The 27553-nt window shown below is 44.9% G+C and overlaps 1 protein-coding gene across 1 annotated transcript in view; it reads left to right on the forward strand.

Annotated features, from left to right (window-relative positions):
* The first annotated feature begins 1933 nt into the window (after positions 1-1933).
* LOC142560630 (uncharacterized) overlaps positions 1934-27553 on the forward strand; it is a 42868-nt gene continuing 17248 nt past the window's right edge. Inside the window, exons 1-5 of the mRNA XM_075672855.1 lie at positions 1934-2006; positions 11768-11850; positions 18650-18802; positions 21846-22090; positions 24995-25122. Coding sequence (XP_075528970.1) covers positions 11838-11850; positions 18650-18802; positions 21846-22090; positions 24995-25122 — 539 coding nt within the window. The 5' untranslated portion in view covers positions 1934-2006; positions 11768-11837. The remainder of the gene's footprint in view (positions 2007-11767; positions 11851-18649; positions 18803-21845; positions 22091-24994; positions 25123-27553) is intronic.

Below are 27553 nucleotides of genomic sequence, written 5' to 3' on the forward strand. Positions count from 1 at the left end.
TCGTCTTCTTGATGGTGATGATCGGAAACCGCGGTGCATACCCACTAAAAGGGGTAGGCAAAGAATCGAGCGTCGCCGGCTAAAATGCACGAACGGATCAGACGTTGAAAGATAAATGAATGAAACAAAAAAGAGCAGCAATTAAGGAGCGTGATAGCACTCTAGTGATGCAATTTCTGCGCAACATTTCAAAGGAGCAAGAGAGAACAAGGTATTGTTCCAAAATGAGACAGGGGAGAAGGCAAATAAAAGAGCAATAACGTCAACAATTTAGGCGAGAAAAAAATAAAGCTTTTTTTTTTTTCGGAATAGGTGGATACTGCCCCGTTCTGAAATGAATAGAAGTTGGCTGCTGCTGCCACCACTCTCGCACTGCCTATTTCGAGCTGCAGGAGGTGTCTGCCAATAAAAAAACGTTCTTGCGTGGCAGTACAACGTTGTCGAGCCCCTTCAGAACACATACGACATCGCTCTCTGAGCTCCTCTCTGCTGAGTATCCCCTTTAAGCGGCGTGTTTAAGGTTCCGTTACAGGCCACCGTGATTTTAGAACAGCCACTGCAAGCTAAGCGAGGGCTATCTGAACCAATCGCAGTTGCCGGTGCTATCTTTCTCATCCGGTTATCTGCTTTGACCTCTCTAGCTCGGACCCACCAAAAACCTTCCCCACTTCTGCTCGCTCTTCGTATCCTGTCAGCCAATCGGATAAGAAAAAAACTAGCGAATGTAAGCAGTACTATTTACTTTAAAAGTAAACAAACGTGAAATCATATAAACGAGGAGAGCGTTTGGTTGGGATGCTCAAACAACGCTTCGGGTCACCGCCTGATGTTTCCGTCGGCGGTAACGTAAATTTGACGTCCGGAGATTGGAATAAAATGAGAATGAAAGTAGTTTTACAGTTGGCGGCCCTGGAAGTGTGCATATAAAAATATTCGCGGAACCACGACAGCGCAGCCTCTAGAGCGTCACCTCAGCGGATCGAGCTTTACGGAATTTTTCTACGCGGAAGGTAGAGTAAGGGTTGATATTCTGATAAGAATGACAGATCAGATTTTGCCTTCAAATAGAATATACATCCGAAACATGGCTGCAGTGATAAATTCTCTTGTAAGTACAGAAATCAATGGTCCCGCAAGAGAAACCGTCGCCAATTGAAATTTACATATGAAAGCAAAAAAATAATTATGGGAATTTACTTGCCTAAACCACTTTCTGATTATGAGGCACGCCGTAGTGGAAGACTCCGGAAATTTCTACCACCTGGGGTTCTTTAACGTGCACCCAAATCTAAGTACACGGGTGTTTTCGCATCTCGCCACCATCGAAATGCGGCCGCCGTGGCCGGGATTCGATTCCGCTACCTCGTGCTCAGCAGCCCAACACCATAGGCACTGAGCAACCACGGCGGGTATATATGAAAGCAGTACACAAAGAAAGAAAACGCGTAGAAAACTCATTTAGAGAACTTGAGCTATCACTTACCTAGCCAACCATTCTTTGTTTTGGGGCGACTTCACTGGGATCAAGCCACAGGAATGCTTTTCTCGCAGTTTACAATTTCATTAGAGAAACAAAAAGAGTACCTTGTTGAATTTCGGAAAGTATCAATGATGTCTATTATTTCATTTCTGTATGTTAAATTATGTTACCTCAATATTCCTAACTATCTATCTATATATATATATATATATATATATATATATATATATATATATATATATATATATATATATATATATATATATATATATGTATATATATATATATATATAGGCTTCTAGATCACATCACTTCACTTCCACGCTCTACTATTCAAATTCAGTTCTGTTTTAATTCTCAACATACTGGAAACCGCCTGCTTCTTGGCCAACTCCCATGGTGGGTATGCGCCAGCGCCTCCAAGACGAGACGAGACGAAGAAGAAGAAGAAGCTGTCCATCGCAGAAGCATATCCTATCGTATCCTATCCACCGAGCTGGTTTTGCCGTCCTCTCCGGCATTATGCGTGAGTTTCCTTTCTTTTTCACGTCATACTAATCCATTAACTTTTTCCAGAGGGTGAACGAATGCTTTCAACCTTGCTTCTGTACATTACACGTAATGTCTCTTGAGTAAGGATTCTGTCAGGCGCCTGTAGTGAGGGCAGGATTGTCGCATGGACATTTCAGCAAACCTGTTCTATTCCTAAGAACTCTAATTGAGATATGTGGTGCGTCATTATAAATCATTTAAAAAAGGCATGCCAGATTTGTGTTTAAACAAGGACGTTTTTTCTTGTTCTTCGGTTCAAATGAATAAAAAGAAAAGGGAACGTTTCGTGGAACAGATTTATCAACATCACAACGCTGCAGTAAACTGTACAGTGAGTGAAGTCCGAACATAACATTTATATGTGCAATGTAACGGCCCGCAATTCCAGAGTGGATAATGAGGGACGCTGCATAGCGGAGTGCTCCGAATTTCAGCCTCATTGGTTTTTTAACCGGCGACATCTTTAACGGTACACGAACGCGTCTTTTTGTTTGCGTTTCGACCGCATGTGATTGTGGCCACCACGAGTGGGAATCGAACCCGTGTCCTTGTGCTTAAAGACACAAGGCCACAACCACTGAGTAACCAGGACGGGTTAAGTTCCGACATAAAAAATTGCAGAAATCCATGTTTGAACACCGATAACGTGCTTCTTTTGAAATTGGCCTATGCGTAGCATCGGTGCAGTCTGAAATGCGAACCGAGCAATTCTAATAGGAACAATTCTTTCTTGTAACCACAATCGTTGTGTATGGTGTGAAGAACTTGATTTCGGATGTAAGGGTTCAGTCTGGGATTGATGCAGGCCGCTACCCCCCCCCCCATATATATATATATATATATATGGGGGGGATATATGGGTTATCAGGAAATGCTATTATGCTGATAACGCGCCTGCCATTCGTTACTGGAAAGTACCGGGCTCGCAGCGTTAAAGAAAGGAAACGCATCAAGGCAGATGACGTTTATTGTTGTGTGGCAGAAGGGGCACTCCAAAGGGTGTAAACTGTTCTTAGAGTGTATGGTTTTATTATCAGATCAGAATGGGCAACAGTAGGCTTCACTAGAATGAAAAAAAAAGCACTGTGCAAGGTATGCAAACTACCTTTCTTTTGGCAATGTCTACGTAAGCGTTTGGTTTGGTATGGGTTTTCGTAATGAGTTTAGTAAACTTAGATTTTGGCCAGGTGGCACAGCAATGGCCTTAGGTCAACAGGTGATCATAAACGAAGGAGGCCCTTCGCAAGAAGCCTCGGTAATAACTATCACTGAGCTTTCCTGCTGTGCAGGAGGCGCAGTCCGTTCAAGTGATGGCTTTGGGCGGTCAGGTAAGTGTTACAACATTAATGGGTGTCGTTAACAGTCAAACTTAGCGATCAATGCCTGGCCAATGCTTTGATTTTCGACGTTTCACTACCTTATTACTTTGTCAGCCGTTCGTCCAATGATTTTATAAGAGGAAGACATAGTTCAGCGGCTGCTATTAAACACGTAGAAACAGATAAATTATCTTCCTCGCCATGTACTGCATTAAATTTGATTAGCTTAACCGCATTTACAAACAAAACTAAGCTCTAGCGACAATACCGGCTACGTTTTTATATCTAGGGGAGCGTTCTTTATAGTAAAATTTCTGTAAATAAAGAAAATTAAGAAAATTGAGGTATCACACGTAGAGCTCTGTAACTCGGCCATAAATCGATATCACACTACCGTAAACGTTATCTTCTGGGACAAGTCAACAAAAAAGACATATTGTAAATAGCTCTGAAATATATTTTTAATCTGTTACCAGGACATCTGTGAAGGTTGTGTATTGTCAGAATTGTCAGCAGAATTGTCAGACTCCTTTTCATTGAGGAGAAGTGCCGTCAAGCCAGTTGAAAAAGAAAAAATAATTTCAATTTCTTTAGAAAACGAGTTTCTGGTGTCATTTTTTCGCTGTACGATGATGTTGACATTGATCGCAAATTAGCACGGCCTAAACGAAGTCACTGAGAAAGAGTGCAGTATCGGGCTTCTGGCACTTTCCTGCTGGCTAAACGCTTAGTCTTGGTGTAACCATCTCCACTAAGTATTTCAAGTTGTAAACTTGTACATCTTTTTATACACCTTATAGGCTTTCAAAGATCCAGTTTATACAACTGCGATATTAGGTTGTTGTGCAGAGTTCAGGATTTGTAATTTATCCGTTTTGATTTCTTATACCAATTTTCAGCAATATATGTAAAAACTATTTTTTAAGTTGTACAGCTCAACTTCCATACCTTAAAGGGACTGACAACTGGTCAGAACGTGTTGGGAGACGTTGATGGAAATTAAACGGACATGATTTATAGTGACAAGATCCAGCACGCGGTTAGAGATTTAAGTAGGAATTACAATTGGCAAAGAAAGTCTAAAAAAACAGTACGTGGTAAGGCCTGGCTGTGAAATCTTGGTACTGCGAGTCTATTTTATGAGATTACTGTACGTAAGTCGACCATTATTGAGTGCAGCATAATTAATGCTTAATATTGCAGTTGGTATATTATGAGACGCTCCCGCTTTATTCTATGCCTCGGAAATCAAAAGCGCAAGCATAAGTACGAAACACGCTGAACTTTATATCACGTGTAAAAGCATAGTTTCGTTTTCGATCCAATTGGTTTCGTTTTGACTGGTTAAATACTAAAAGAAGTTGGACAGGAAACCATGAAAACACGTAACTATTATTGCAGAAATACTTTAACACTTCGGAAGACGTGAATCGCAGGAACGTCGACTTGATAAACAAAATAACACTTTCTCACAGCTACGGCCGCACTTGTCTGCCTCCCATTAATGCCGCGTGTAATCGCCATCGCGCTCGCCTATCACCGTTTTCAGCATGCTTTCAGTGAACGACAACATCGTCACTGCAGATTTAAAAATTCTGTTAGAAATGTTCCACGGCGTTTTCCGCGTTAGCACTTCACGATTAGACAGTCTGACCGGTAAACTTTCGATAGCAAAAAAAGAAGAAGCAAAATGACTGCCATGAAAATTGGTTGTCGGTCCCTTTAATGCAACGTATTTCATTAAACTTGCTTCGGCGGTTGTCTCTTGACACGATTACTGGTTTTCACTTGTATTTGAATAAGGATGTAGAAGTTGTCCGAGAGCTAACGCTTCCTATTCAGAAGACACTTTCCAGAGTCTACAGCCCCATGTGACAGAAACTAGCACCCTCAATGCATGTATACGCAAAAGTGCTTTAGCAAAAAATAAAAAAACCAAGAAAATGTGGTCGTCTCGGGCTACGACGCAAAGAGAAAAAAAAATTATGGGGTTTTACGTGCCAAAACCACTTTCTGATTATGAGGCACGCCGTAGTGGAGGACTCCGGAAATTTCGACCACATGGGGTTCTTTAACGTGCACCTAAATCTAAGTACACAGGTGTTTTCGCATTTCGCCCCCATCGAAATGCGGCCGCCGTGGCCGGGATTCGATCCCGCGACTTCGTGCTCAGACGCAAAGAGAAGGCAAGGATACCTTGATAAAGGGGCTGTATTAGGAGCGTGTCGAACCAAAATGAAATCGAATAGGGGACACGCATCCAAATGTAAAGCTCCTATAGATGGCCTTTAACCGTGGGCATTACACCGACGGCAACGGACTGCCCACAGAAAGCACAAAATTTCAGACAACTCATGCTCTGTACGCAGGACCATACCGACCTTTCTGGAGAAAAGTGTTTGTCACAAATTTTCCACGACAAATATCGGCGGAAATCGTCGACCACGACCGCCACATTGAACGAAGGATAGGAATTAGAAGCAAAATGTGAGCTTTTAAGGTTTGTCTAGTATAACACACTTCTTGACAGACTGAAAAATCTTACGCTTCACTAATTCACCCTACAGTGTTCTTTTTCCCCGCATAATTATGTGCTTGCCTTAAGCTTTAGTTATCGTTGCATACGCAATGGTCGTCGGCTGTCACTTGTGTTGTTTAAGAATGATCTCTTCAGAGAGACGGGCGGAGATGGGGTGGGGGTGGGGGAGAGGGCAACTGCAACTCCGAGCGAGTACTACAGATAACCACTGGCATGTTTAGCCTAGTCTCTGTCGACTGCAGAAAAAAAGGTTTCTCTCAACTTGTCTTGGATAACTACTACTTTGCGTCAACCGACTTTGTCCTACGCCTGCAGATTTCCTTATGATCTCGCATCTATGTTTTTCTTCCCCAGAAACCCATTCCGTTAGCATCGCCAGCTATTTTGCTTCACGCATAACATGACCTGGCAAGTTGCACTACCTCATATTCATCTATATGTATGAAATATCAACAACAAAGTTTTCTTTTCCAATTCAAAGCGGCACGTTCCCGGTTCTGAAGATTACATCTATCATTTTTCATTGCTTGTCAGACATAGTGTAGTCCTTATCGCCGCCCTTACTTTTGATATCGTGGCAAATAAGCCAGATGAATGTAGAGATAAGGAAATTAGCAGGTGTAATATGGATTCGACTGACGCAGGACAGTAGCTACATGGAAATCCCTGGACGCTACTGTAGGCGTCCAGAGACAAATTTCAGTTGTGCTTACGGTGCTGTTATCGCGCATCAAGAGGAAGATGCCAAGGCTGAAACTAATCTTCTGATGAAAAGCATGCGGACCCCTGCGGTGACAAGCTAAACTTCAATATGGAAGCTCAAAATACAACATGTGTTATGCGCTAAAGTACACGTTATGAGCCTGAAGAGTAAGTGTAAGCTTTGGAACAAGTGCTATTAAAATAACGTTTACTCTAAACCTTAGCTTTCTGATCATACAACTTTCTGATCACATTCAGAAAGCGCCTTTGCGAGCTGATTTTGTGATGATGATAAGAGATCTACAGAAACTTCGGCGTGCATTGTAAAAGACGGATTCTTTGCAGACATGAGTATGCTAGAAGTGGAGCAAGTACCTGCAGGTAGTACATATGGCATCTTTTAGCCTTCACCTACTTCAACGCGTTGCCTGAGCGTTCTGTATGAGATGGATAAAAACGCAAAGCGACTGAGACAAGGACGAGAAGAAGCACAAGGCTACATCACAAGCGCTGACCAACAATTGGGCTTATTCGCACAAAGACCTGACTTTTATAATCGCAGAAGTTCGCCATATCCCATCACCAGTTAACCGACAAAGATGGTCCTCACATGTTCGAAATATATCCAGTAAATACTGCGTGTCGCTGAGACTGCTTTTCTCGATGGTTTCATTTAGGTTTTAACTGATTCACCCTCGTGTGACGGTTTGCGTGTTTCTGCTGGTAATCTTCTCGTCTTAGACGCGAGCTCAAGTTAAATGACGAATGTATAGTTTTCTTTTGCGCGCTGCGCTTTTGATCTTTGGTTGTTTGTTTTACTTCACAGTGACTCAGCAAAGCAGTGTATTTCTCGAAAGGTAATAGTAAAATGAGCGTGTTTATTTTTGGTGTTGTTGTAGGACTGGGTGGTTTAGCGCGATACGTCAGTGCAAGGACGGCGTCCGGCTATATTTCGAACAGGTGTGATCAACTTTGTCTGTTAACTCGTGGTGTGATATGGCAAACTTTCATCCATATAAAAGGCCGGTCTTACTGCAAATAAAACAAGTTATTAGTCAGCTCTTGTTACGTAGCATTGTTGTTTCTTCTTTTCCTTGTCTCGGTTGCGCTGCCGTTTTTATGCAAGTATGAAACAGCTCGTCCAAGTTAACATTTTACTATTAAATGGCAGTTTTGGTTTGTTCAAATTATGCTGCAGCGAGGAGTGGATCGTAAGTAGACCCTTTTTCTGTCTACCATGTTGTTATGGGGGTAACATTATGAAAGCAGTCTTTAGGAAGTCATATTGCACCACTTTACGTCAACGTGACAGGATATTTTCGGCTGAGACTTTGTACAGCTGAGAACAAACTCAGAAAGAGAGGCCTCGCTGTAGAGACATTTGCTTGAAACAGTGCCGACAGACTGTGAAACCAGTTATCCCCTAACTTGGCGTAAAATTTTCTAGATTTCCCTAGATTTTCGCAAGGTGCGGTTGTTCAGTTTGTCAACATGTTTTCTGTAAAAAAGAGATGTGGTATGCAAGTAGAGTGCAAATTTTATGGTTTGAAGTTATTTCTAAGCTGTCTTTGAAATACTTAAATAATGAGGACAATGTACTCCAGTTGAAGCAATGGTTCATGGCATCAAAGCATGAGCTCGCCAAGTATGGCAATGGGATTGTAGTGAGATCAGAATAAGTTTGCTGAAGCTAGGAATGGAAGTAAAGTACGACGCTGTAGTGCTGCTGCCGGATAATGAAAATGCACATCAGCCAATGCTAGCGAAGTTCTGCACAAGAAGGCACAAGTCGTTCTAACGCCATCGTTACTCACTACATTAGACAAGTATGCGACATTCCTTAGCGCCGGCTGAGAACTACTCTAAAAAATATTTCTGAAAGGACGATTTCACTTCTGTGTTCGGTGTCGCTAACTGACAACCGAGTTTCCAGACACGTGCGTCACTTGTGCTAGAACAGCTAACTGTCCTGCTTGAAGCCACTTTCACATAAAAAGACCATCACAACTTGGCTCTACACGCAAGACACATTTGGGCAACAACGATGTACCGAGATTGACACGGATTCTTATTCGAATTGTAATGAACGTGGGTACCAGACTTCCTTTAGAGAACGGGAGAGTGTCAAAACAGTTTACCACTTCCCAAAACCAATGTAAATGAAGGGTCAGAAAAATTTCCTTATTTGCATGTACTGACGCAGCAACACATTGCCTAAGCGCCATACCACATTCCTTAAACGTCCAGATGATGCCCTCCGTCTTTCGTCGCAAGGAAGGCAACGGATAGATGTCCGCGCGCTAGGATGGGGTAGGGGGGGGGGTGCAGGTTAGCGCGACTCTCCTCTTCTAGTCCGGCCGCGGCTGTGCATGGCGTAGCTGAGTGCGGTCTCGCGCAACCTATCTTGGAGGTAATCTGCAGTGGACGAAAAGCAGGCGACCAGAGATTGGTGCAGGCTTCGTGCGCGCTGTCTGCTCGCGCTCCTAATTCTCGTTGAAGGGACAGACACTATGAAGGGCAATTCGCTCGCCGCTGCAGCTGCCCTTCATCACGTCAGTGTTGTGACAGCAAGCGACCGCAGTCATCGACTGAGATATGTTCGCGTTTGCCTGTGCGAGCATGACAGCGTGCTTGACATTGCGACTTTTTTTGCGGTTTACGTGGAGGCTATTTTGGAAGTGCAAATGAAGTTTGGCTGCACGCAGAGTGCTTCGGAAACACGGTCTTTTCTCGCATGAAGAAAAACGAAAGCCGTGGCTGGGCTAGACGCTGAAAAGCCATGCTCCGCTGAGTATGAGCACGGAACAAGACGCCCGTCGAATCAATATCCACATGATTCACTAAAAACGATCTCAGTCATATATTCAATCTACCTTATACTCACAAGCAAGAAATTTTGCAAGAGAATTTGGATTACCCTGAACGCAGCTGTCTTACAGTATTGCTCAGAAAAAATGGCTGCCTTACCCGCCGAAAGTTTCAATGTAAAAGCCTAGCCTCGCGTCGGATACCTTGAAGACACATTTCCGTGGGTACTTGACATCTGTTTCACCGCATAGCTTTTTCCGCCCCTTGTAATTGTACGTTTAAAATATGCCGAAGCGAGTAATTCTTTTAGTTCCCCGCAGAGAAGATGCGTTTTCCGTCCCGGACGCCGTTGCGAAATAGAACGCTAGATACATGTCCCTTACTGCCATTGCCCGGTGGATTCTTTTAACAAAATAAATCTATTTGTGTATGTGTAACAACGCATGCATAAAAGCAGGCTTCTCCAAAAAATAAAAAGAACAGAACCTTTGTGTTTTGCCGCTAATTCCCTAATCTAAGACGGGAATGCCATATATAGGTTATTCATTTAGTTATATTGCGAGATTGAGGCCTTTACAGAGTGGAATAAGATGTATAACCGTAGTTTCGATAATTAGCTACAAACAAAAATAAACCTAGCAGCAATGGGTAGGGCGTCAATTTAACGGAGGACTCATAAACAAGGAAATAGACACTCGAAACTTTCTATCAGTAGATACGTGTCTCAGTTAACAACCATGAGAAATGAAAACACATGGCCACTGCGCAAAATAACAAAAAGGAAGGAGAGGGAAACTCTAATCAAACCTTTATAGGTACGGAGAAAAAAAAAAGGAAAATGTAAGAGGAAAAAAAAAACCTAGAGCACAATACTAGCGTTGAGACTCAGTTGCAGAACAATGCGTCAGTACACATTTTCCAGATCGCTCCAGAGAATCCACTTTAAAGGGACACTAAAGGTTACCATAAAGTCAAGTTAAAGTGATAAAGCAATGCTCTAGAACGTCTAAGGCGTCAATATAATCGCGAACAGAGCTTTAGTAAACAAGAAATTGAGGTAAATGCATGACACGATTTGAGACCCCCCAGCGACATTCCGGTACTAGCCCGATGACGAGGGCACTCCTTTATCATAATTTGTCACCAGTACTCAACTACTCGTATTAAAAAGGTAATTTCATTAGATTATAAGACGGAAGGAAATGCTACTTGTCTACTTCGATTCTAAGAAACAATAACATTTTTACGTTACCCTTGAATAGTATGGGTGGTCGAAAGGTTTCATTTTCGCTCGACTCTGCGCGCTCGACGTTGCGCCGCGCGCGCTTCGGAGTTTCAGTTGTTTCTTTATCGCGTCGTGCTGCGGTGGTCCTGCTGGCTCACGAAACTTGCATTTGGAACAAGCAGCGAGATTGCCACGTTCATGTGATGCCGTGGGATGCGCGAACGGTCCGCGGAACTTGGCCAAGGGCAGTTACAACGGCGAATCCAACGTTACTTATCACTGTGTGCCAACGAGTGAACCTCTCCGTTCGAAGTGGTTAAGTGCCGTACCTCTGCCACAGCGCGCTGGCAAAGAGCCGAAAAATCACGCAGTGTTCTCGCTGCACTTTTGTCCAGAGGATTACTAGTTGAACGCCGACTTACTGAAGTCGCGTGGAGTGCCTTTCAAAGCAGGCCGCCGTCGTAGTAGTACGCAACGACGCCGGCAGTGCGAGCCCTCAGCAGCAGGTCACGTTCATCAGTGCTTAAATCGCTGAACTCGAGCCTAGCATCACGAGCCAATGTGTCGTTGTCAGGGTCGTCCATTGCAACGAGCGTCGAAGTTGGCGTCATAAAATAAAGAACCAGCTTATCGTCGTGCGCTTTCGCTTCCGCTAGCCACCATAGTTCCGCTTTCTCGCTGCTGTCGGCTCTGTCTTGGCTCTGTTTCTGGCCGCGCGTTCGCGTTTTGTGCAGAAAAGCCGTAGCGCCGTCTGCGGGAGCCGTTTTACTCCCCGACCGTGCAAGGTCACTATGAGACCATGACGTCACCACTCCTCGATCGGAGGGCGGGTGATTTGAACTGCGCTAGAGGTACGCGGACGCTTTAGAATGCATTTTCTCTTAAAATAAGTCTATTCTTCGCACGAAACAAGCGTTTCGAGGTTTCTGGGATGGTATTTCAACAGTTGACATTGACTCAATATTAACCTTAAATGTCCCTTTAATTATATCACGCGGAAGCCGATTCCACTGCTCAGTTTACATGGAGGAGTGCAGCGATTCACATTTCGTGTTGGCCAAACAGCTTCCTCCTCTAATTTATCAGTTTTGTACATTCCTTACAAATTGAATTCAACCTCTGAAGTAACTTCAACATTACAGGCACCCCGATGAGGTCATAGTCGTGGCGGCTATTCTCGTGGCCCTCTTTATTGTTGGCGTCGTGTACTACATGACGACCTCAGGTGAGTGACACACTTTTCCATGCACCGTCTAAGAGACACCGAAAGGTTTCTAAGTCCGTGACGCTGTAGTCGGGGCCGAGAACTCCAGTTGGACGCAAGCAACTGAGGTGGCGAGTTCACTGACCTGACGCCCGTTATCTTCAAGTAATCGTGCCGATATTCGCAGCATCAAGGCGCCTCTTGGCAACCACGGAGCTTTCCTCCGGCGACGCATTTCCTATTCCCTAAATTTTCTAAATATATATGGCACAAATTGAAAATATACTTCTTCAGCGGCCAGAATTGAACTTTGCCTTTTAATTGCAGCGAATCTCACGAAAATCAGTGAAGTGGGTGCCGAATATAAAGATTTCTCCGCTTCCCTGTATCTAAGAGTGGAGACTCCGGGCTAACGCGTTCTCCCGTAGGAGGGTCGACATTGGAGGCATTGTTTTGCGGTAAATGAAGGCCTACAGACCTCTAAAGCCGAGAATAAAAATACCTACAAGGCTCAGAGCACTCCAAACAATCTATTATAATAGCTTTTTAAAGAGCTAGTATCGATTTCGTTTCCCAGGAGGCCACTGTGTCGTGACATCACGTGCCCACGACACATTGAGTCACTTTGACCCTCAACTGCGGCTCGTTCGGTCACCTCCGATGCTGCTACTCATTGGGAGGACCGACGTTTCAGCAGAGCGGACAATCGCGAGCGAGCCGGGGATAGTGTCAAGACGTTGCAGTGGCCTTCCATCACGTGATCACGGCGTGCGTCATGACATCACGACATGGCAGAAACGACGCCGAAACTGGCTGTAGACAAAGCAGTTGCCACATTTATGTAATGAAGGCTTGCGAGTACGCTTTCCAGAGTTTACAGGTTCCACAGCTGCATTTACGTAAGCAACGAATATTAGAAAGTACACCAGTACGCGTTCAAATTGCCAATGCGAACGTTTGACAGGCGCCTTCTTTTGCGGTGGTTTCAATGCGGTAACACATGGATTGTTACAATCTTCCAGTGACTTTCATGCAGAAATCGACTAGCAAAGAGCGCTTGCGTCCGTTGAACCGAAGATGCGGAACGTGTGCCGATTCCGTCTGCATATAGCACGGAGCAAGAAACATTTAGGCGTGGAAACTCCGCTGTTTGCGGCGACCAGAAAAGGTCACAAGCCCGCGGAGCCGTTATCGTGCTGGCGGCGCCTGGCGGCCTGGAAAGAAATTACCGCAGTTGAGAGCACGCCGGAGCCGCCTGCCCGGGCGCTGCATTTTTTTTTCCGCTGCGGCTTCTACGACGCGCCGCATGGCGTCGCCACTGTATACGGCCCCGTCGGCGCATACAACAATTGTAACCTTATCTGGTCGCCCGCGCTCGCTCGCGCTGACGGGAGTTTCACCTCCTAAATGTCTTACTCTGTGGCATATAGGCATACCAAAGTTGTGATTGTTTATTTGTTACTAGGGTCTGAAGGCGTCCGCTCCTGATTGTACAAGCCCTGATCTGAGGCTGACTGACAAGCCAGCCTCTCTCAATTCGTAATCGAAACGGTTACCTAAAGTATATAATAATGCTATTTCCACTATAAAGTTAGTCGGCCCATGTTTATGTTGATTACAGCCCAAAGTATTGGGCGCCTTCTCGTAGCTAGTGCTGTGGAGGCTGAACAGTATTAGTTGCCACAGGCAATTTGAAAAAAAAGAGAGAAAGAGAGTAAATAACAGTGAATAACAAGCGCTAGGCGCATAAATAGAAAGGACAGCTACGGTGAGAATACATATTGCTCCTATATATGGTACGCATGCCATAGTCGTCAGAGTGAATATTTCTTTTCGTCTTGTAACATGGGCTCCGCCATTAGATCAGCTAGGCTCATCGCGGCACTGATATCGCGCTAGATTCGGCTTGCAGGCCCCGTAATGCTCATTGGAAATGTACCACGTTTTCGCCGTTCACTTTCTTTTCTCTGTGCAACTGGAGGTACACCGTTGGTACGACGGCTTGCTTTCTTCGATTCGCTGCAACTTAGCAGAATTTGGGAATGATTGTCGATAGGGGCACACATTTTCCCTGCTTCTACGGTGTTTTTTGGCGAAATACCACACGTTTTGTGCTCGTCTCGCTCTATTTACCATCCGTTCGGGGAATAATTTATGGGCCTGTTTTGGAGCTGATGGCTAGCAGTTTTTTTTAAAAAAGATTTTTATCTTCGGTGCATCATGATTTTTGATCACCAGTCGAAACTAACAGGTTTTTGTGTTATACCTACAAATTTTTCAATCTTATGAAATCTTGAATAGGTTTGTGCGGAATAAGGGGCACCTAGTTCTACGTAATATAAATGGGAGCCCATTAGAACGTAAACTGTTTTTAAATGTCCTAGGTAGATATTGAAGAAAGGAAGGCCTGCAATGCATGAAAGTATTTTTTTCATTGTTATTAGTCCCATCGCGCGCTTGTAGCTTGTAGCGGAAATATGGAAAAACACATATCTCAAATACTGTTTATTGATGAAGAAAGGCAACATTACAACGACTACAATGAAGGAAGATCAGGGCTTGAAAAAATGTGTTTTACGTTTATCGTGTAGGTGATCTAAGAGGACTGCCGCTGCGTAAAATGTCACTGAGCAAATGTACAGAGGCAAGGGGCTATCACCTTTCACCTGTTACACTGGCTTTCATCTGTTTTAGAGCGGATTCCGGGGCGTGTAATATGCTTTCTCACAGTGCCGCTGTTCTCGGCACTGTGTTTCGCACGGTCTCGGGGTTGTATTACCCGCCGTGGTTGCTCAGTGGCTATGGTGTTGGGCTGCTGAGCACGAGGTCGCGGGATCGAATCCCGGCCACGGCGGCCGCATTTCGATGGGGGCGAAATGCGAAAACACCCGTGTGCTTAGATTTAGGTGCACGTTAAAGAAACCCAGGTGGTCAAAATTTCCGGAGTCCTCCACTACGGCGTGCCTCATAATCAGAAAGTGGTTTTGGCACGTAAAACACCAATTATTATTATTATTATTATTCGGGGTTGTATTCGCGTGCGTGCAATGTCACCTTCTGCCCATAGTCTCATTACAATCGTGCATCACGGGAATGAAACGTATAGGTAAGTAAACACTCTGTTTGACCTTACCGAGGGCCTCCGTGCAGCCACAGTTATCGCTGGCGAGGCGCCGTTCACGGCGCTCGAAGGCGTCAACGATATTACGATGAGTGGCTCCGACGACGCCAAGCCGAGACGATTGGAAGCAGCGCCAGAGGCGAGGAAAGCCAAGGCGAGGTCAGAGGTGACCCGAATGCAAGAGGGGCCTTATTCCAGTGAGTCCTGTAAAGCAATGAGCAATAAGCGATAAGCAATAAATAATAATTAAAAAAGCTGAAGAAATTGCAGATTTCAGGGACTCCTCTGGCGCTTAAGTCGCTGCGACAGCTGCAGGCTCTGAAAACGCAGACCGATGTTGAAAACGAATTTGCAATGCGAACCCCGTTACTGTGCTCTTCCGTCACAGTCTACTACTGCCTGTTGTGGCCTCCGAAATACATGCAGTGGCACCACCACTCTCGGAGCCTGTGTGTTGTCCGGAACTTTGAGTAGATTAATAAGTGCGAAAGCTGCGAGAAGGCCCAGTGGTTAGCATCTGTGACGATAAACTGTTGAATATCGTGCCCTCTTCTATCAGCGATGGTCTGTGCATGGTCTTGCACGTCTGTGCACCTTTGAAAGGTTATCCTCCAGCCTACCATGCGCATGCAGGTTTTTAAAAAGTAATTTGTTGTTTGATTGAGCAAAAGAGAGATTCGCTCACTAACACTGCCTTGTGAAAAAAAATTCTGGGCTATACAATCCCGAATATAGCTGGTATTTGGAGTGTGTCTTAGCGCTAGTAATGTATTGGGGGGGGGGTAAGCAAAGTTTCCTGTTTGTTCGACCTATGGCAAGGGTGTAGTCGAGTATGAGGGGGTGGCCTGACTACGACAGGATAAGGACGCGAACTTCATAGCCTAACAACGACCGCACAGAAATTTTATTTTGTGACAAATGATGGAGTGATTTGTAACAGTATTGTTGCATTGGAGACCGAAAGATAAGGTCGAATGGCTGCAGGAAGTAGAAGACTGAATTATTGTCTAAAATTTTTTTGGACATTTCCAAAAATTGGTAACATTAAAAAGAAATTGAAGCAGGACATTTTCAAATTTGCAACCCTGCACCAAAAACAGATATCGCAGTTCTGTAAAATAGATGTGTTACATTATCTAAAGTGTACAAACATACAAGATAGTGAAGCTCACGTAGAGTTGTTGCGACGTCGTTCATGAGGGTTTTGCAAAATCCTACTCGGAAATTAGTGTTCAATTACAAAGTGGTGTTAATACACCAATTTTGTCCGCTTTAGATGTATTCTTAGATGCAGTGTACCGGATAGTTATATCCTCTCTTGTTGCTCAGCTACAGTGTTGTGAACTTCGTACCTAAATTTTCTGTTTAGTTTTGCAAATCTTGCAGTGCATGTAAAAAAAAAATAACGGTATGAATTTAAAATCCACTGCCGGCACTCACTAGATTCAAACTTTTTTTCTTTCAAATACAAAAAAAATAATATTATCAAAAGCACTGCAGCGTTCTCAAAAAAATAAAGAAATCAGCCTTTTAACTTATTTAGCTCCAGAGCTAAATATTTTTCATAAGAGCTCAAACTATTGACGCACGAATATGACAGATTCCCGCTCTCGCACCAAGAAAAGATGTCAGAGTTCTGTAAATTGTTTGTGTTAAAGCATCTAAAGCGGATAAATCTGGTTTATAAGTTTGCAGCTTACGTGGCATTGATACAATGCTTACGACGGTTTCGCAAAAATTTCAGCTCACTAATAAGTGGTGTATTTGAGAGTTGCGTAGAGTATAATGAATTGTTTTAAAAACCTCGCTCGCTTCAGTTTACAGAATTGTACTATCGCTATTGGTTGCTGAGTTACACAGGTAATAAATTTACACTTGAGTATTCAACTTTGGAGGAGCAAAGCATTTTTGTTGAAACACTGGCGGCCTACATGGAAGGTCTGCTGTCTCTAGACCCTAGATTTATACTTTTGCTCCTAAATGCCAGAAATATAATCAAATTCGGCGCGGTACATTCCGAGCAAAATAATTTCTTCGCTCCCAGTTATTTAGTTAGGAGCTGCAGATGTAGAAATTATTCTTAATAACTTTCGCTGTAGAAATATATAAAAAAAGCCCAGTAGTGCCGGTAGTCAGTGAACTTGCCCCAGCGAGTGCTGGCGATTGTTTAGGCTCGTCCGTAGAAAGTGTTTTTCAGGTATTTAGCGTGATTATCGAGAATTCACGCACACCACAATAAACTATGCTCCATATAATTGGGCGTAGGCGTAGGAAGTGTGTTCTGTTAGGAAGTATCAGGATTTTCGGAAATGAAGGCAAGGCTGAAAGAAGGAGCCACTGTCACAAAATTAGTCCAAACATCTGCTTGTCTTAGAGAGTGTGCATCATTTAAATACCTACGATATTCCTTGCGTATATTTCCTGCTACCCTACATACTGCTGTCGGCCTTGTGCGCATGTACAATAAAAAATTTGCCCATAAATAACCACAAATAAACAAAAAGAAAGGATTCATAAACGCCAATCATTTACCTATGACGCTAGCTTTAAGCGCTGCTCGATGAAACAGCTTTAGGTGTAATATTCCGACAGCAGTACAGTTTTTTTTACATCACCTTTCAAGGTGAACGGCTGTAGCATTGGTAATGCTCCGTGGTGTCGTATATTCAAAGTGTGTAAATCAGTCATAATACTGGTACGCGCGACTGCAAAAGTAACGGATTCCCCATCCCGTTTTGACGTCATCTTTTCTTCTCAGCTAGCAAAGATAGCTGTCAGTACTTAACAATTTTTTCTGACAGTACGATTATCGCTTGAATGAGAATTGACGGTAACGCTTCCGTCAGGTGATTTCAAATCACGCTGTGAATGATGTTGGAGGTTGTATTTCTATATCACGCGACACCACACGCAGTTACGTCAGCAATGTTTCTGGATTTTGTGATCTCACTTTCCATCGATAAAATTTGCAGCAAGTTTTGCTGTAACTTACAGTTGCACAGCAGTAGCGTGCAGTTAAAGTTGTAGTTGGTGCGGTTGCATTCTTGAGTTGAAAACGCGACACAACCTCCAAGAAAGGAATAGAGCCCTCGTGCTTTTTGCTTGTATTTCATCGACACGTCGCCGCAATTTCATCGATAATATACAGGAAGTTCATCGCGCGTCAAACAGTAGCGGTGTTCCGTGTGCTTTAAGAGCACGCAAGGACCTGCTGTTTTGAAACGCTCGCTCTCACGGATAAAAAAGATCGATACACACTTCATGAAACCCGAATGCGATATCTCGCTGTACAATTTCCAAATACACAATGATGATAAACTTACGAAACGCATAACGCAGTTATAAAACAGCCGTTTTGAAACAGCGCAAAATAAAAATAAGGAAAAGAACATTCCCGCTTAGTACAGACATTTGCTTCGGACACTGCGCCACGCTCTCTTATTCATAAAACAGTGCCAACTGAACGCGGAAAGAAAACACCCTCCATTTATTCCCGGAAAAGATGGTCGCCGATCCGTCGGACAGTGAGCAAATAGAGTGTCACTCATCGTTCTCTGCTTGATGCGAGAAACGCACGAGCTGTTCTGGAAGAGACTGCGCCGTGGTTCTTCCTCACAATCACGTAGTAGTAGCGCTCCTGCTACCATTGAACGCCAGCGACGGTGGCTAATCGTGTCCGCACACTTTGCGTCCCTACAGAGTCTGCGCTGCTTTGCGCCCTGACTGCCCCCCAGCGGCTGCCGAGCGGTGCCACAGAGCGAGGCCTGGTCTCGTGGAGGCATCTGCCGGAGCCCGCTGTGTGCGATTACTTCATCCTGGACATCGAACCGAACGTGGACGGCTCCTACGATGGTATTACGCGCAACGTTTCGAAATAAAAAAAGGCCACTTCTGCCGAACCCCGCGGTAGTCCTTTCGTCTTGTAATACTGGGATTACTGCGATAGTATTACAATGTGTGTTATATTGTTGCGGAAGGATGAAAGCAGAGAGAGGACGAATAAGATCGGAGACACTGGCTGCTGCGTGCTGTTGGTGGTCAGCCATCTTAACTGTACTCTGACTGAGCCTGTATATATATTATGTAGTCTTTCTGTACTCGCAACATCCACGTAACAATATGATAGTATTATCCCAGTGTTACAAGACGAACTTCCACCAACTAGCCCAACTTCCAGCTCTACGGTAGTCCTTTCAGTTGCGAGTCCGGCCGCACAGTCGGGGACAGTTCGAGAATGCAGTGGCAAATACCCCTGAAGGTAACTGATTCAACCGGTGCTTAGTTGTACAGTCAGTCACAAAGTTTACGGACGACGGAACCTCAGAAAACGTTCGATATACGAGCAGCCTGTGACAGTAGTCAGTAAAATCGAACATCACAGTGTTGTGCACATATACTGATAGAGGCTGTAAGTGCGGATACCAGGCTGCGTTGTGAGCGTGCGCAGGTATTCAGTTCATTTTTTTCTCAGATTTCGTGTTCCGTAAGATTTTGTGGTTGACTGTGCATACCCAATTTTCTTTTTGCAGTTTTTTTCCTGTTGCGTAAACAGCACATGGACGCACACACACAGGCGGTAACTTCCAACAATTAAGTCCATCTACTACTGCTGGACTTAATTTTCTTAACGCGCTGTTTTAGAACACCAAAGAAAACCTCAAAGGGAACATGTGCACGCGCTTGAGTTAACCACCTCGAGCGAGTCTCGTTGTCCAGCCTTCTCATTTTTAATAACTTCCTCGCCTTCATCTTGCTCAGCACTTGTCAGCCCGATGGAAGAGCATTATGCTCAGTGCCCCTTATATTCGTTGGGAAGGGATCAACTGGGTCACTTAGCCTTCCCATGGTGCATCTTGTCGGTACTCACAATTGCGATTTGGCGCTTCTTTCGTGGGGTGCTGCTGCTCACAGCTGCTGAACAAATAGGGCACCTCCTATTTGCACAGATGGCCATTTGCAGCGAAACTACTTCGTGAAGAGAGAAAGAATGAATAGCAGGCACATGGAACTTTTCTTTTTTTTTTTGGGGGGGGGAGATCTCTTTTATTCTGGACTTGTCTCGGACTGCACTATAGAAACTGCTCGCTCCTCGCCACGGTGAAGCGCACTCAGGGGTGCGAGGTATTGACTTTCATCGCTCATGCACATTCTCGCCTTTGTCGAATGCAGATATGAGCAGCACACTTTTCGTCCCTCTACGCCGATATGCAGTTTATCACTACCCACAGCAAGAAAGATGTTAAGTGACTGCGGCGTATGTACGATATCTAGCATCTTCAGGCGCTAAATAGTGCGAAGGTATCTCTGCTGGCACAGGACCTGCGAGGTGCTAAGTGTGAAAATTCAGCTGCATTATCACCGGCAGCAGAGCGGCTATGGTGTTGCACTGCTAAGTACCTGGTCGTGGGTTCGACAGGGTAACAGCATGGCTTAAGTTTTGGACCACGCGTCGGGGTTTTCAAGCACTAGACAACGCGGACGTTTAAAACTCCTGTCGGATGGTCAGACTGTGTGCAATGGATCAAGTGCACTTGGCTGTGAGTTTCACTGCCAGGCTGCTCGGTGGAAAGGTGAAGTGGCACTCGCTGTAGAACGCACTCACTAGCGAGTGCGTTCGTTGAACTCAATTCGCTGCTCCGAAGTGTATAGTCTCAATAGCAATGCTTGAAGAAAAAAAAACAAGGACGTAACTAATGCAGGGCGAGCACTAACTGTGAAAGAAAGATGTGTGTATGGTTTCAATTATTAAAAGCCTCGGCGTAGTATGCGCAATAGAAACTGCCATTCTTCCTTTCCTCTCCTTGGATGTTATGCTCTGTTGTCGTGTGTAGACAATTGATTATGTTATTGCTGCTGCAGTGAACTGAATTTCCAAATTGAAATTCATCCTCAATGCCATTCTTCGATATTTCGAAGCTTTTTTTCAGACAGTAGATAAAATGAATATTTGTGATTACTGATTCAATAATAAACACTGCCATTAACTTCAAACAGTGCTTTTCTTTTCCGTCTAAAAGCGCACAGGCAAAGTGACACTCGCTCTAAGTGTCTCAAAATGTGCTTGAGCAAAACGAGAACAAAGTAAAAGTGGGAGCGAACGTTTCGACGAGTGATCTTGTCAAGTCCACTTGTCAAGACCAGTCCACTCGTCGAAACATTGGCACCCTCTTTTACCTTGTTCTCGTTTGGCTCTTCGTTTTCAATTTCCATCTCCTGCCTTCCACGTGCTTTCACAAAATGTGCTTGTCTTATAGGGGAATGTATTTATTGAATAGTGGTCTGAATGCACGCCTCCCCCCCACACACATACATACGCGCGCGCGCGCGCACAAACACACACACACACACACACACACACACACACACACACACACACACACACACACACACACACACACACACACACACACACACACACACACACACACACACACACACACACACACGCACGCACGCACGCACGCACGCACACGCACGCACACGCACGCACGCACACGCACGCACGCACACGCACGCGCACACGCACACGCACACGCACACGCACACACACACGCACACACACACACGCACACGCACACACACACGCACACACACACATTGCGGCTGAATAGCTAGGCTGTAATGACTCTCATAAGCTGCTGGGCTTTACGGTAGATGGGCCTTCTATCATTTGCCTGTTTCTTACCTTAGCTGCCACCTACACTTCGACAGCAACACGCCTGCCTATCGAAGCGCTTGCCATTCTGCCTCAGAAACATCAGCTTCTTTCACCCCTAGTCGTCAGCATAAAACAATATCGGAAGCCCTTTGGTTTGAGCATTGCGCAAATGGGGCTGGCATGTACAGAAGTCCTCGCGCGTCGGTACAACGGAGTACGATCGCCCCCCTCGAACAGAGTCGCAGTACCGCTTCCTGCTGGACCAGAAGACTTCGGCGTCTCGATTCCTGTTCGCGCTGCCATCGGGACGGCCGTTCAGCGACCTTCGGGCGCAGTTCGGCCAGCTGCCGTTCCAGAACGGCGCCGCCCATCTCCGAGAGTCGCTCGGCGTGCGGGGCTTTGGACTGCTGGACGGCGACAGTGGCACCAGCGGCAGGGCCGTCACGGAAATCGCCATCCACAGCACGGCACTTCTGTTCTTGGTAGGTGTCGTCTGGCAGCTGTTGCCGTACCAGGCTCTTCGCTACGATCGCAAACTGGCAGGCTGGTAGTAATCCACGCTGCGAAACAAGTGTTGCTTACAGCATGGGCAAGCAGAGGGAAGGACAGCACACCTGCCGACTGCCAGCTCAGTTTATTTAGATCGATTGCGCCCGCTTTATGCGCCACAACGTCACTCGTGCAACCTGCGCCTGCGCACACACAGTTTTTAGTGTCCGCGGAGATCTATTGTTGTTACACAATGCGTGTGCGTGGCCAAGGTTAGTAGGGACGAAGTTGTGGCGGGTACAACTGCAGTTGGAATTGTAACCAAAGTGCTGCTGCCTCATTAAAACTTCTTTCTGGGCGAGTTGGTGCATACTTGACATGAAAACTGTTTACAGCGCAAACACATGCAACCACAAAGCATAAGGGACAGGACACAAGCGCTTGTGTCCTGTCCCTTATGCTTTGTGGTTGCATGTGTTTGCGCTGTAAACAGTTTTCATGTCAAGAATGCTGCTGCCTGTTTGGCGTGTTGCTTGAACAACATTTTACTGCCAGCAGACAAGGTCGTAAAGGGAGACGTAGGCACCACGATGAGCAAGTGGTGGTTGCCCCTCCCTTTGGCCCTTGTCCGCTGGCGCTCAAATGCTATCCAAGTTCATCTAAGTGACCCGTTTGGGACTTGGCATGCGTCCGAGCTCCCCCTTGCTCGTCTCTGTGGCAAGTAGTGCGTTTGCAGTGCGAGTTATTACCAGATTCAAATTAGAACGTTATCAGCTTGCTATTGCCGGTTTTCCTCCCTGCAACTCTTTCGGTTTGTGGACGCAAACGGGAACTACCACATGAGCTCGATCTCTGCCTCCACATGCATGATTGGCTCACCTGCATCGGAGCAACAGGCCAGTCACGTAACAAGCAACTGTTACATAACTAGCAAGTGGCTAGTTTGATGGCTACGTGCCACCCAAGCACCCTAGCAGGTTACCATCCAAGCAAAAATGACTTAGTTGATTGGGTGGCAACGGAGCTTTCGTTACCGCTATCCATACCGCGCTAGTGTGAAGCCTCACCATAAATTTAAAATAAAGGCCTACAAACGATGAAGCTTTGGAATCCATAAACCGAAGAGTTCGGGTCTATATTCTAGAATCTAGAATACAAAGCAACAGATTCCTCTGCTTTTAAAGGAGGAAAGAGGTCAGTGCAATGACCTTAATATAAGCAGCACTATTAGTAAGTCGGCAACTGGACAGCTTATGGATTATCATAAAATGTAAAGGGGCATTTTTTGCAGGCGCGAACGGGCACGTTATGCAAGCGGCGATCCCCACGTGCCTGCTGCGCTCTAGAACGCGGGTTCGACCCTGACCGCGGCGGCAATGCTTTGATGGAGGCGAAATGCAGGAAAAATTTAGGAGCAGGTTAAAGAACCCCAGATGGCAAATAGTTTTAACAGTCCCCTAACACGACGTGCCTCTCAATCGGACTGTAGTTCTGGCACGTAAAACCCAAGTATTTATTCATTTTTTGTTATCCACATGTATGGGCTCCTTTTCATGGCATACGAGTTCCAGCTATAGGAATTGACTATTATATTTAGACGGATTCGGATAACACAAAAATTAATACCAATTTTTTGAACAGAATGAGTAGATTGAACAGGAAATAGACACATTTGACCTATATTTATTACAATGAGCATTCGTGGAGCCGTTAGTAAATAATTGTCTGAAGAAATGGTCTTTAAACGAATAACGCAAAGAAATCGATTCTGCGAAGTGTAAGATCTGGCTAAAAAACAGACTTTTGAGGGTAAGCGATTTTTCCATCACGAATGGCCTTCGCATTGCTTTTCTGGCAAGACGGAGGCCTCTTCTAGCAATATTTAATTTCAAATGCCGCGTCAGCCGTATCCATGCCACACGTACAAATGTTATATTCTCGTCCGAGCCACTACATAATTTCCTGTACCTTCATTCATGCTCTCGAAAACAGAAGGCAATTGTAAACCATAATATAGATAACGCCGATCAATATGCGAAATACCACATTAGTTGAAATATCAACGTGCTGCATGAGATATTTTGAATGCATGTAAGTATTTTTGATGCGGATTTTTCTCAATGAGCGTCTGTATTTTAAAGCATGAAATTATTTCCGCATTCATGCATTTAAAGTCTTCATGTGATTACCTCCTTTACGCATTTCGGCTACGGCGCACCAGCTTTTTTACTGTTGTTTGAGGGACCAGATATTTTCGAAGCGGAAATATGTTCGGCTTCCTTCACTCACCTACTATCTTTTTGTCTTGCGTAGCTCTTGGTGGAGATAACACATTGATTCGTTGATTGATTCACTGATTACTCGGCCATTTTGAACTGCATTCATTCCCCTTGCATTGCTTCGGTACCCGCTCTGCAGCCCCAACATACGACCGATTATCAGCTCTACGCATTATAACTATTAAAAAAATATTCTTGGGTTTCGCGCGTCAAAAGCACGATATAATTGCGAAGCACGCCGCATAGTGGGGCACTCCGGAATAGTTTTTACCACCCTAAAGTTCTTCAATGTGCACCGAAGTAAAAAAAAAAAAAGCGTTCTTGCACTTGACCCCCCAACAATATGCCGCCGCAGCATCCAGGATCGAACCCGCGACCTCGAGCCGAGCGTCGTGACGTCGCAGCCATTCGAATAAGGCGGCGAGTCTACCCATCATACGACCTTCCCGACTGTCCTTCCTGCTCTTAATCACCGGCGACAATATTAGCTGCAGCAGTTCGCGCTATAGTTCGTCCTAATTACTTCTTGTTCAGCACTGCGACAACCCAGGACTTTGGCTTCAAATTGAAAGCCCCCTCTCCTTACAGTTCTTTTACCTACCACCACTCTATTCCCAGGAGCTCACCGCAGGCCTAACTGCGGCTGGATACGTGGAGAAAGACATAACCAACTTCTTTGCCCTGCGGCCAGTCGCACTGCGAAAAAACTTTGCGCTCTTCGCCAAGCTTCTTCGTGCGCTCGACGGGTGAGTTGCGAGTGGAGCCACTCTGACCTCACTTTATCTTCACCTCAAGTACTCCAGAGAGCCGCAATAGTCGTTTCACGACAACTTTCGGCTCACTCCTGACCTGTAGCAGGATAAAAATCAATTGCAGCGTGTCGAATGTGTAATACGTTCAATTAGAATAGCAAAGAAGTGCTGTTTAAGTTTTTGCGTGTCTTTTCTTACACGGACTAAATACTGGACCATGAAGCGGGAACAGTTGCTGTCTGTGACGTTATGTCTATGCTTACTTCAGCAGCCATCGTGGGAATAGGGCCACGAACGTATTGCTACGATTCTTTAGGACAACATACCTGTGCATTCAGCTTTAGCGTTGACTGGTGTTGACCAATGCCCTATGCTCTGGACGTGTGGGTTGAACGTAGTGCTCTGGTCACGCGCACGTGCTCGGGCATTTCTCCCGCAATTTGTTTCCCGCGCATTTCGTACAGAAATTTACTTTAGAGCAGCGTGCCTTCCAATTGCGACATGAAGACTGATTTTAGAGGGGTGCTGCGGATTTTTTTTTTTGTTTTAGGATATTCAAGAATAATTTTTCCGTGCGTCGAACATCTTGTTCACTGTTGGTGAACACAAATCGTGCATACTTGACAATGAAAGTACTACGAGTGATGAGAATAACTTAACCGAAAATTGCGCAATGAAGTGTCTTAATTCTGAGTGTTCAGCACATCATGGTTGTCAAGAAATGCGATGCCATTAAGCAGTCTAAGCCAATTATGGGCATAAGCACCAGCTGCCACTTGCTTTCTTGACAAGCCTATGCCACATTTCTCATCAAAATTATGCTATAGCAAACACAATCCAAGCATCCAAGCACTATCTATAATTCTCACGGTGTTTCACGCCCAAACATTTAGATTTACCCCTAGTCATATAAACATATCTCTTTATAGCAGGTAGCGGAGAGTTTGGCGGACTTCTAGTGCATTCCTTACAAATTCTAAAGCGCAGCTGATTCGGCCATGCGGGTGGCACATTTATGTCTAGCGTTATTTCTACGCTTACTCATTTTGCAGTCAATTAAGCATCTCTCACCCTTTGTTGAGGAGCCAGTTAACATGTGCACAGGTCTGGTATCGAATGCATGAATCGAGCCGGAAAGTCTTCTCTCGTATAACACTGATGGCGATTTAAATAAAAGCTTTGTGTTTCAATAACAGAATAGCCTTAGTGACTGGCGGGGGCGTTATTTGGATTGAGGTTCCCTCTTCTCTTAAAGTGGAAAGGTCCGAAAAAAAAAATTCGCTATCAACTCATATTTGAAATTAGTCTTGTAGAGCTTCTAAAGCGCGCGAAACGAGCGACCCGACGAACGAGAAACGGGACCTCGCTTATGAGAGCTTCTTATGTCATAACGTCGAAGCAGCAGCATGCTCTTGGATCAACGCACTTACAATATTTTGCCTGCTATGTGCATTACCACAAATTTTTGGGTAAGCTTCGTCATACGTTGACGTTGTAGAGTTACACGGCTAAAGAAAACACTATAGTGTTCGATTTGAGGAAGTTGCAACATTTGTCGCGCTTTATCTATTACTTTAACCTAGATCATTGTTAGGAAAAAGTTGCTAGGAAATTGCTCAGAAAGCATACTTTCTTTCAAATACCGAAACGCGACAAAAGTGTTGAAGTTTAATTAGTGAATGACACGGGAGTAAGGGCAGGCACAACGTAATCCTTTGAGCATGATGCCGATGTTACAATAAGCACAACAAGGACTTTGTCCGGGCATTGCGTTCTTAGCCTGACGAAGACGAGTCCTCCGGTGAGAACGTGTTTTCTAATTTCATTTATTTTAAAGAGATTTTTGATGTCCTTTTTCCGCCACAATTTGCGGGTGCTGTCTTGCCCAGGTGCTCTAATAGACAAGAACTTTGGCCGCTGAGAATGTGCCTCTAGGGCCGCTTGGGTCACGGGTATGTGCAGTTAGGTATATGGCCGTGGCCATGAGCCACTGCGGCACAAGGTGTGTAGAGGCCTTAAGTGAATTATAAAATACGTCGTACCATTAATGTGCGTGCACCTTTCATCAACACTCTTCCCTCGACAAGCATCATACATCTCATTTGTCGTCGTGACACAGACAGCTAACAGCCACAGCCGACAAGGCTGTGATGGAGTTATCCACTACAGCTGCTACCTCGCTAGCTCAAACAGGCCTAACGTAATTTAGATTCCAACATTGCGACGTATCTGCGCATTCTTTTTACTTCAAGGACAGTAAAAGTTTGGAAAGACAATGATAAATGCATAAAGCACTGGCCACCACCGGCTCTACTACTCATGCACGTATCAGCACTGACGTCACACTGAACATAGAAAGGTAAAAAAGTGCCCAGGATGAGGCTCATTGCCCCGTTTTCCCAAATTTGATCATTTCGACTTAGCG

The sequence above is a fragment of the Dermacentor variabilis genome, chromosome 10 (assembly GCF_050947875.1).
Source record: "Dermacentor variabilis isolate Ectoservices chromosome 10, ASM5094787v1, whole genome shotgun sequence".
NCBI classification, from domain to species: domain Eukaryota; kingdom Metazoa; phylum Arthropoda; class Arachnida; order Ixodida; family Ixodidae; genus Dermacentor; species Dermacentor variabilis.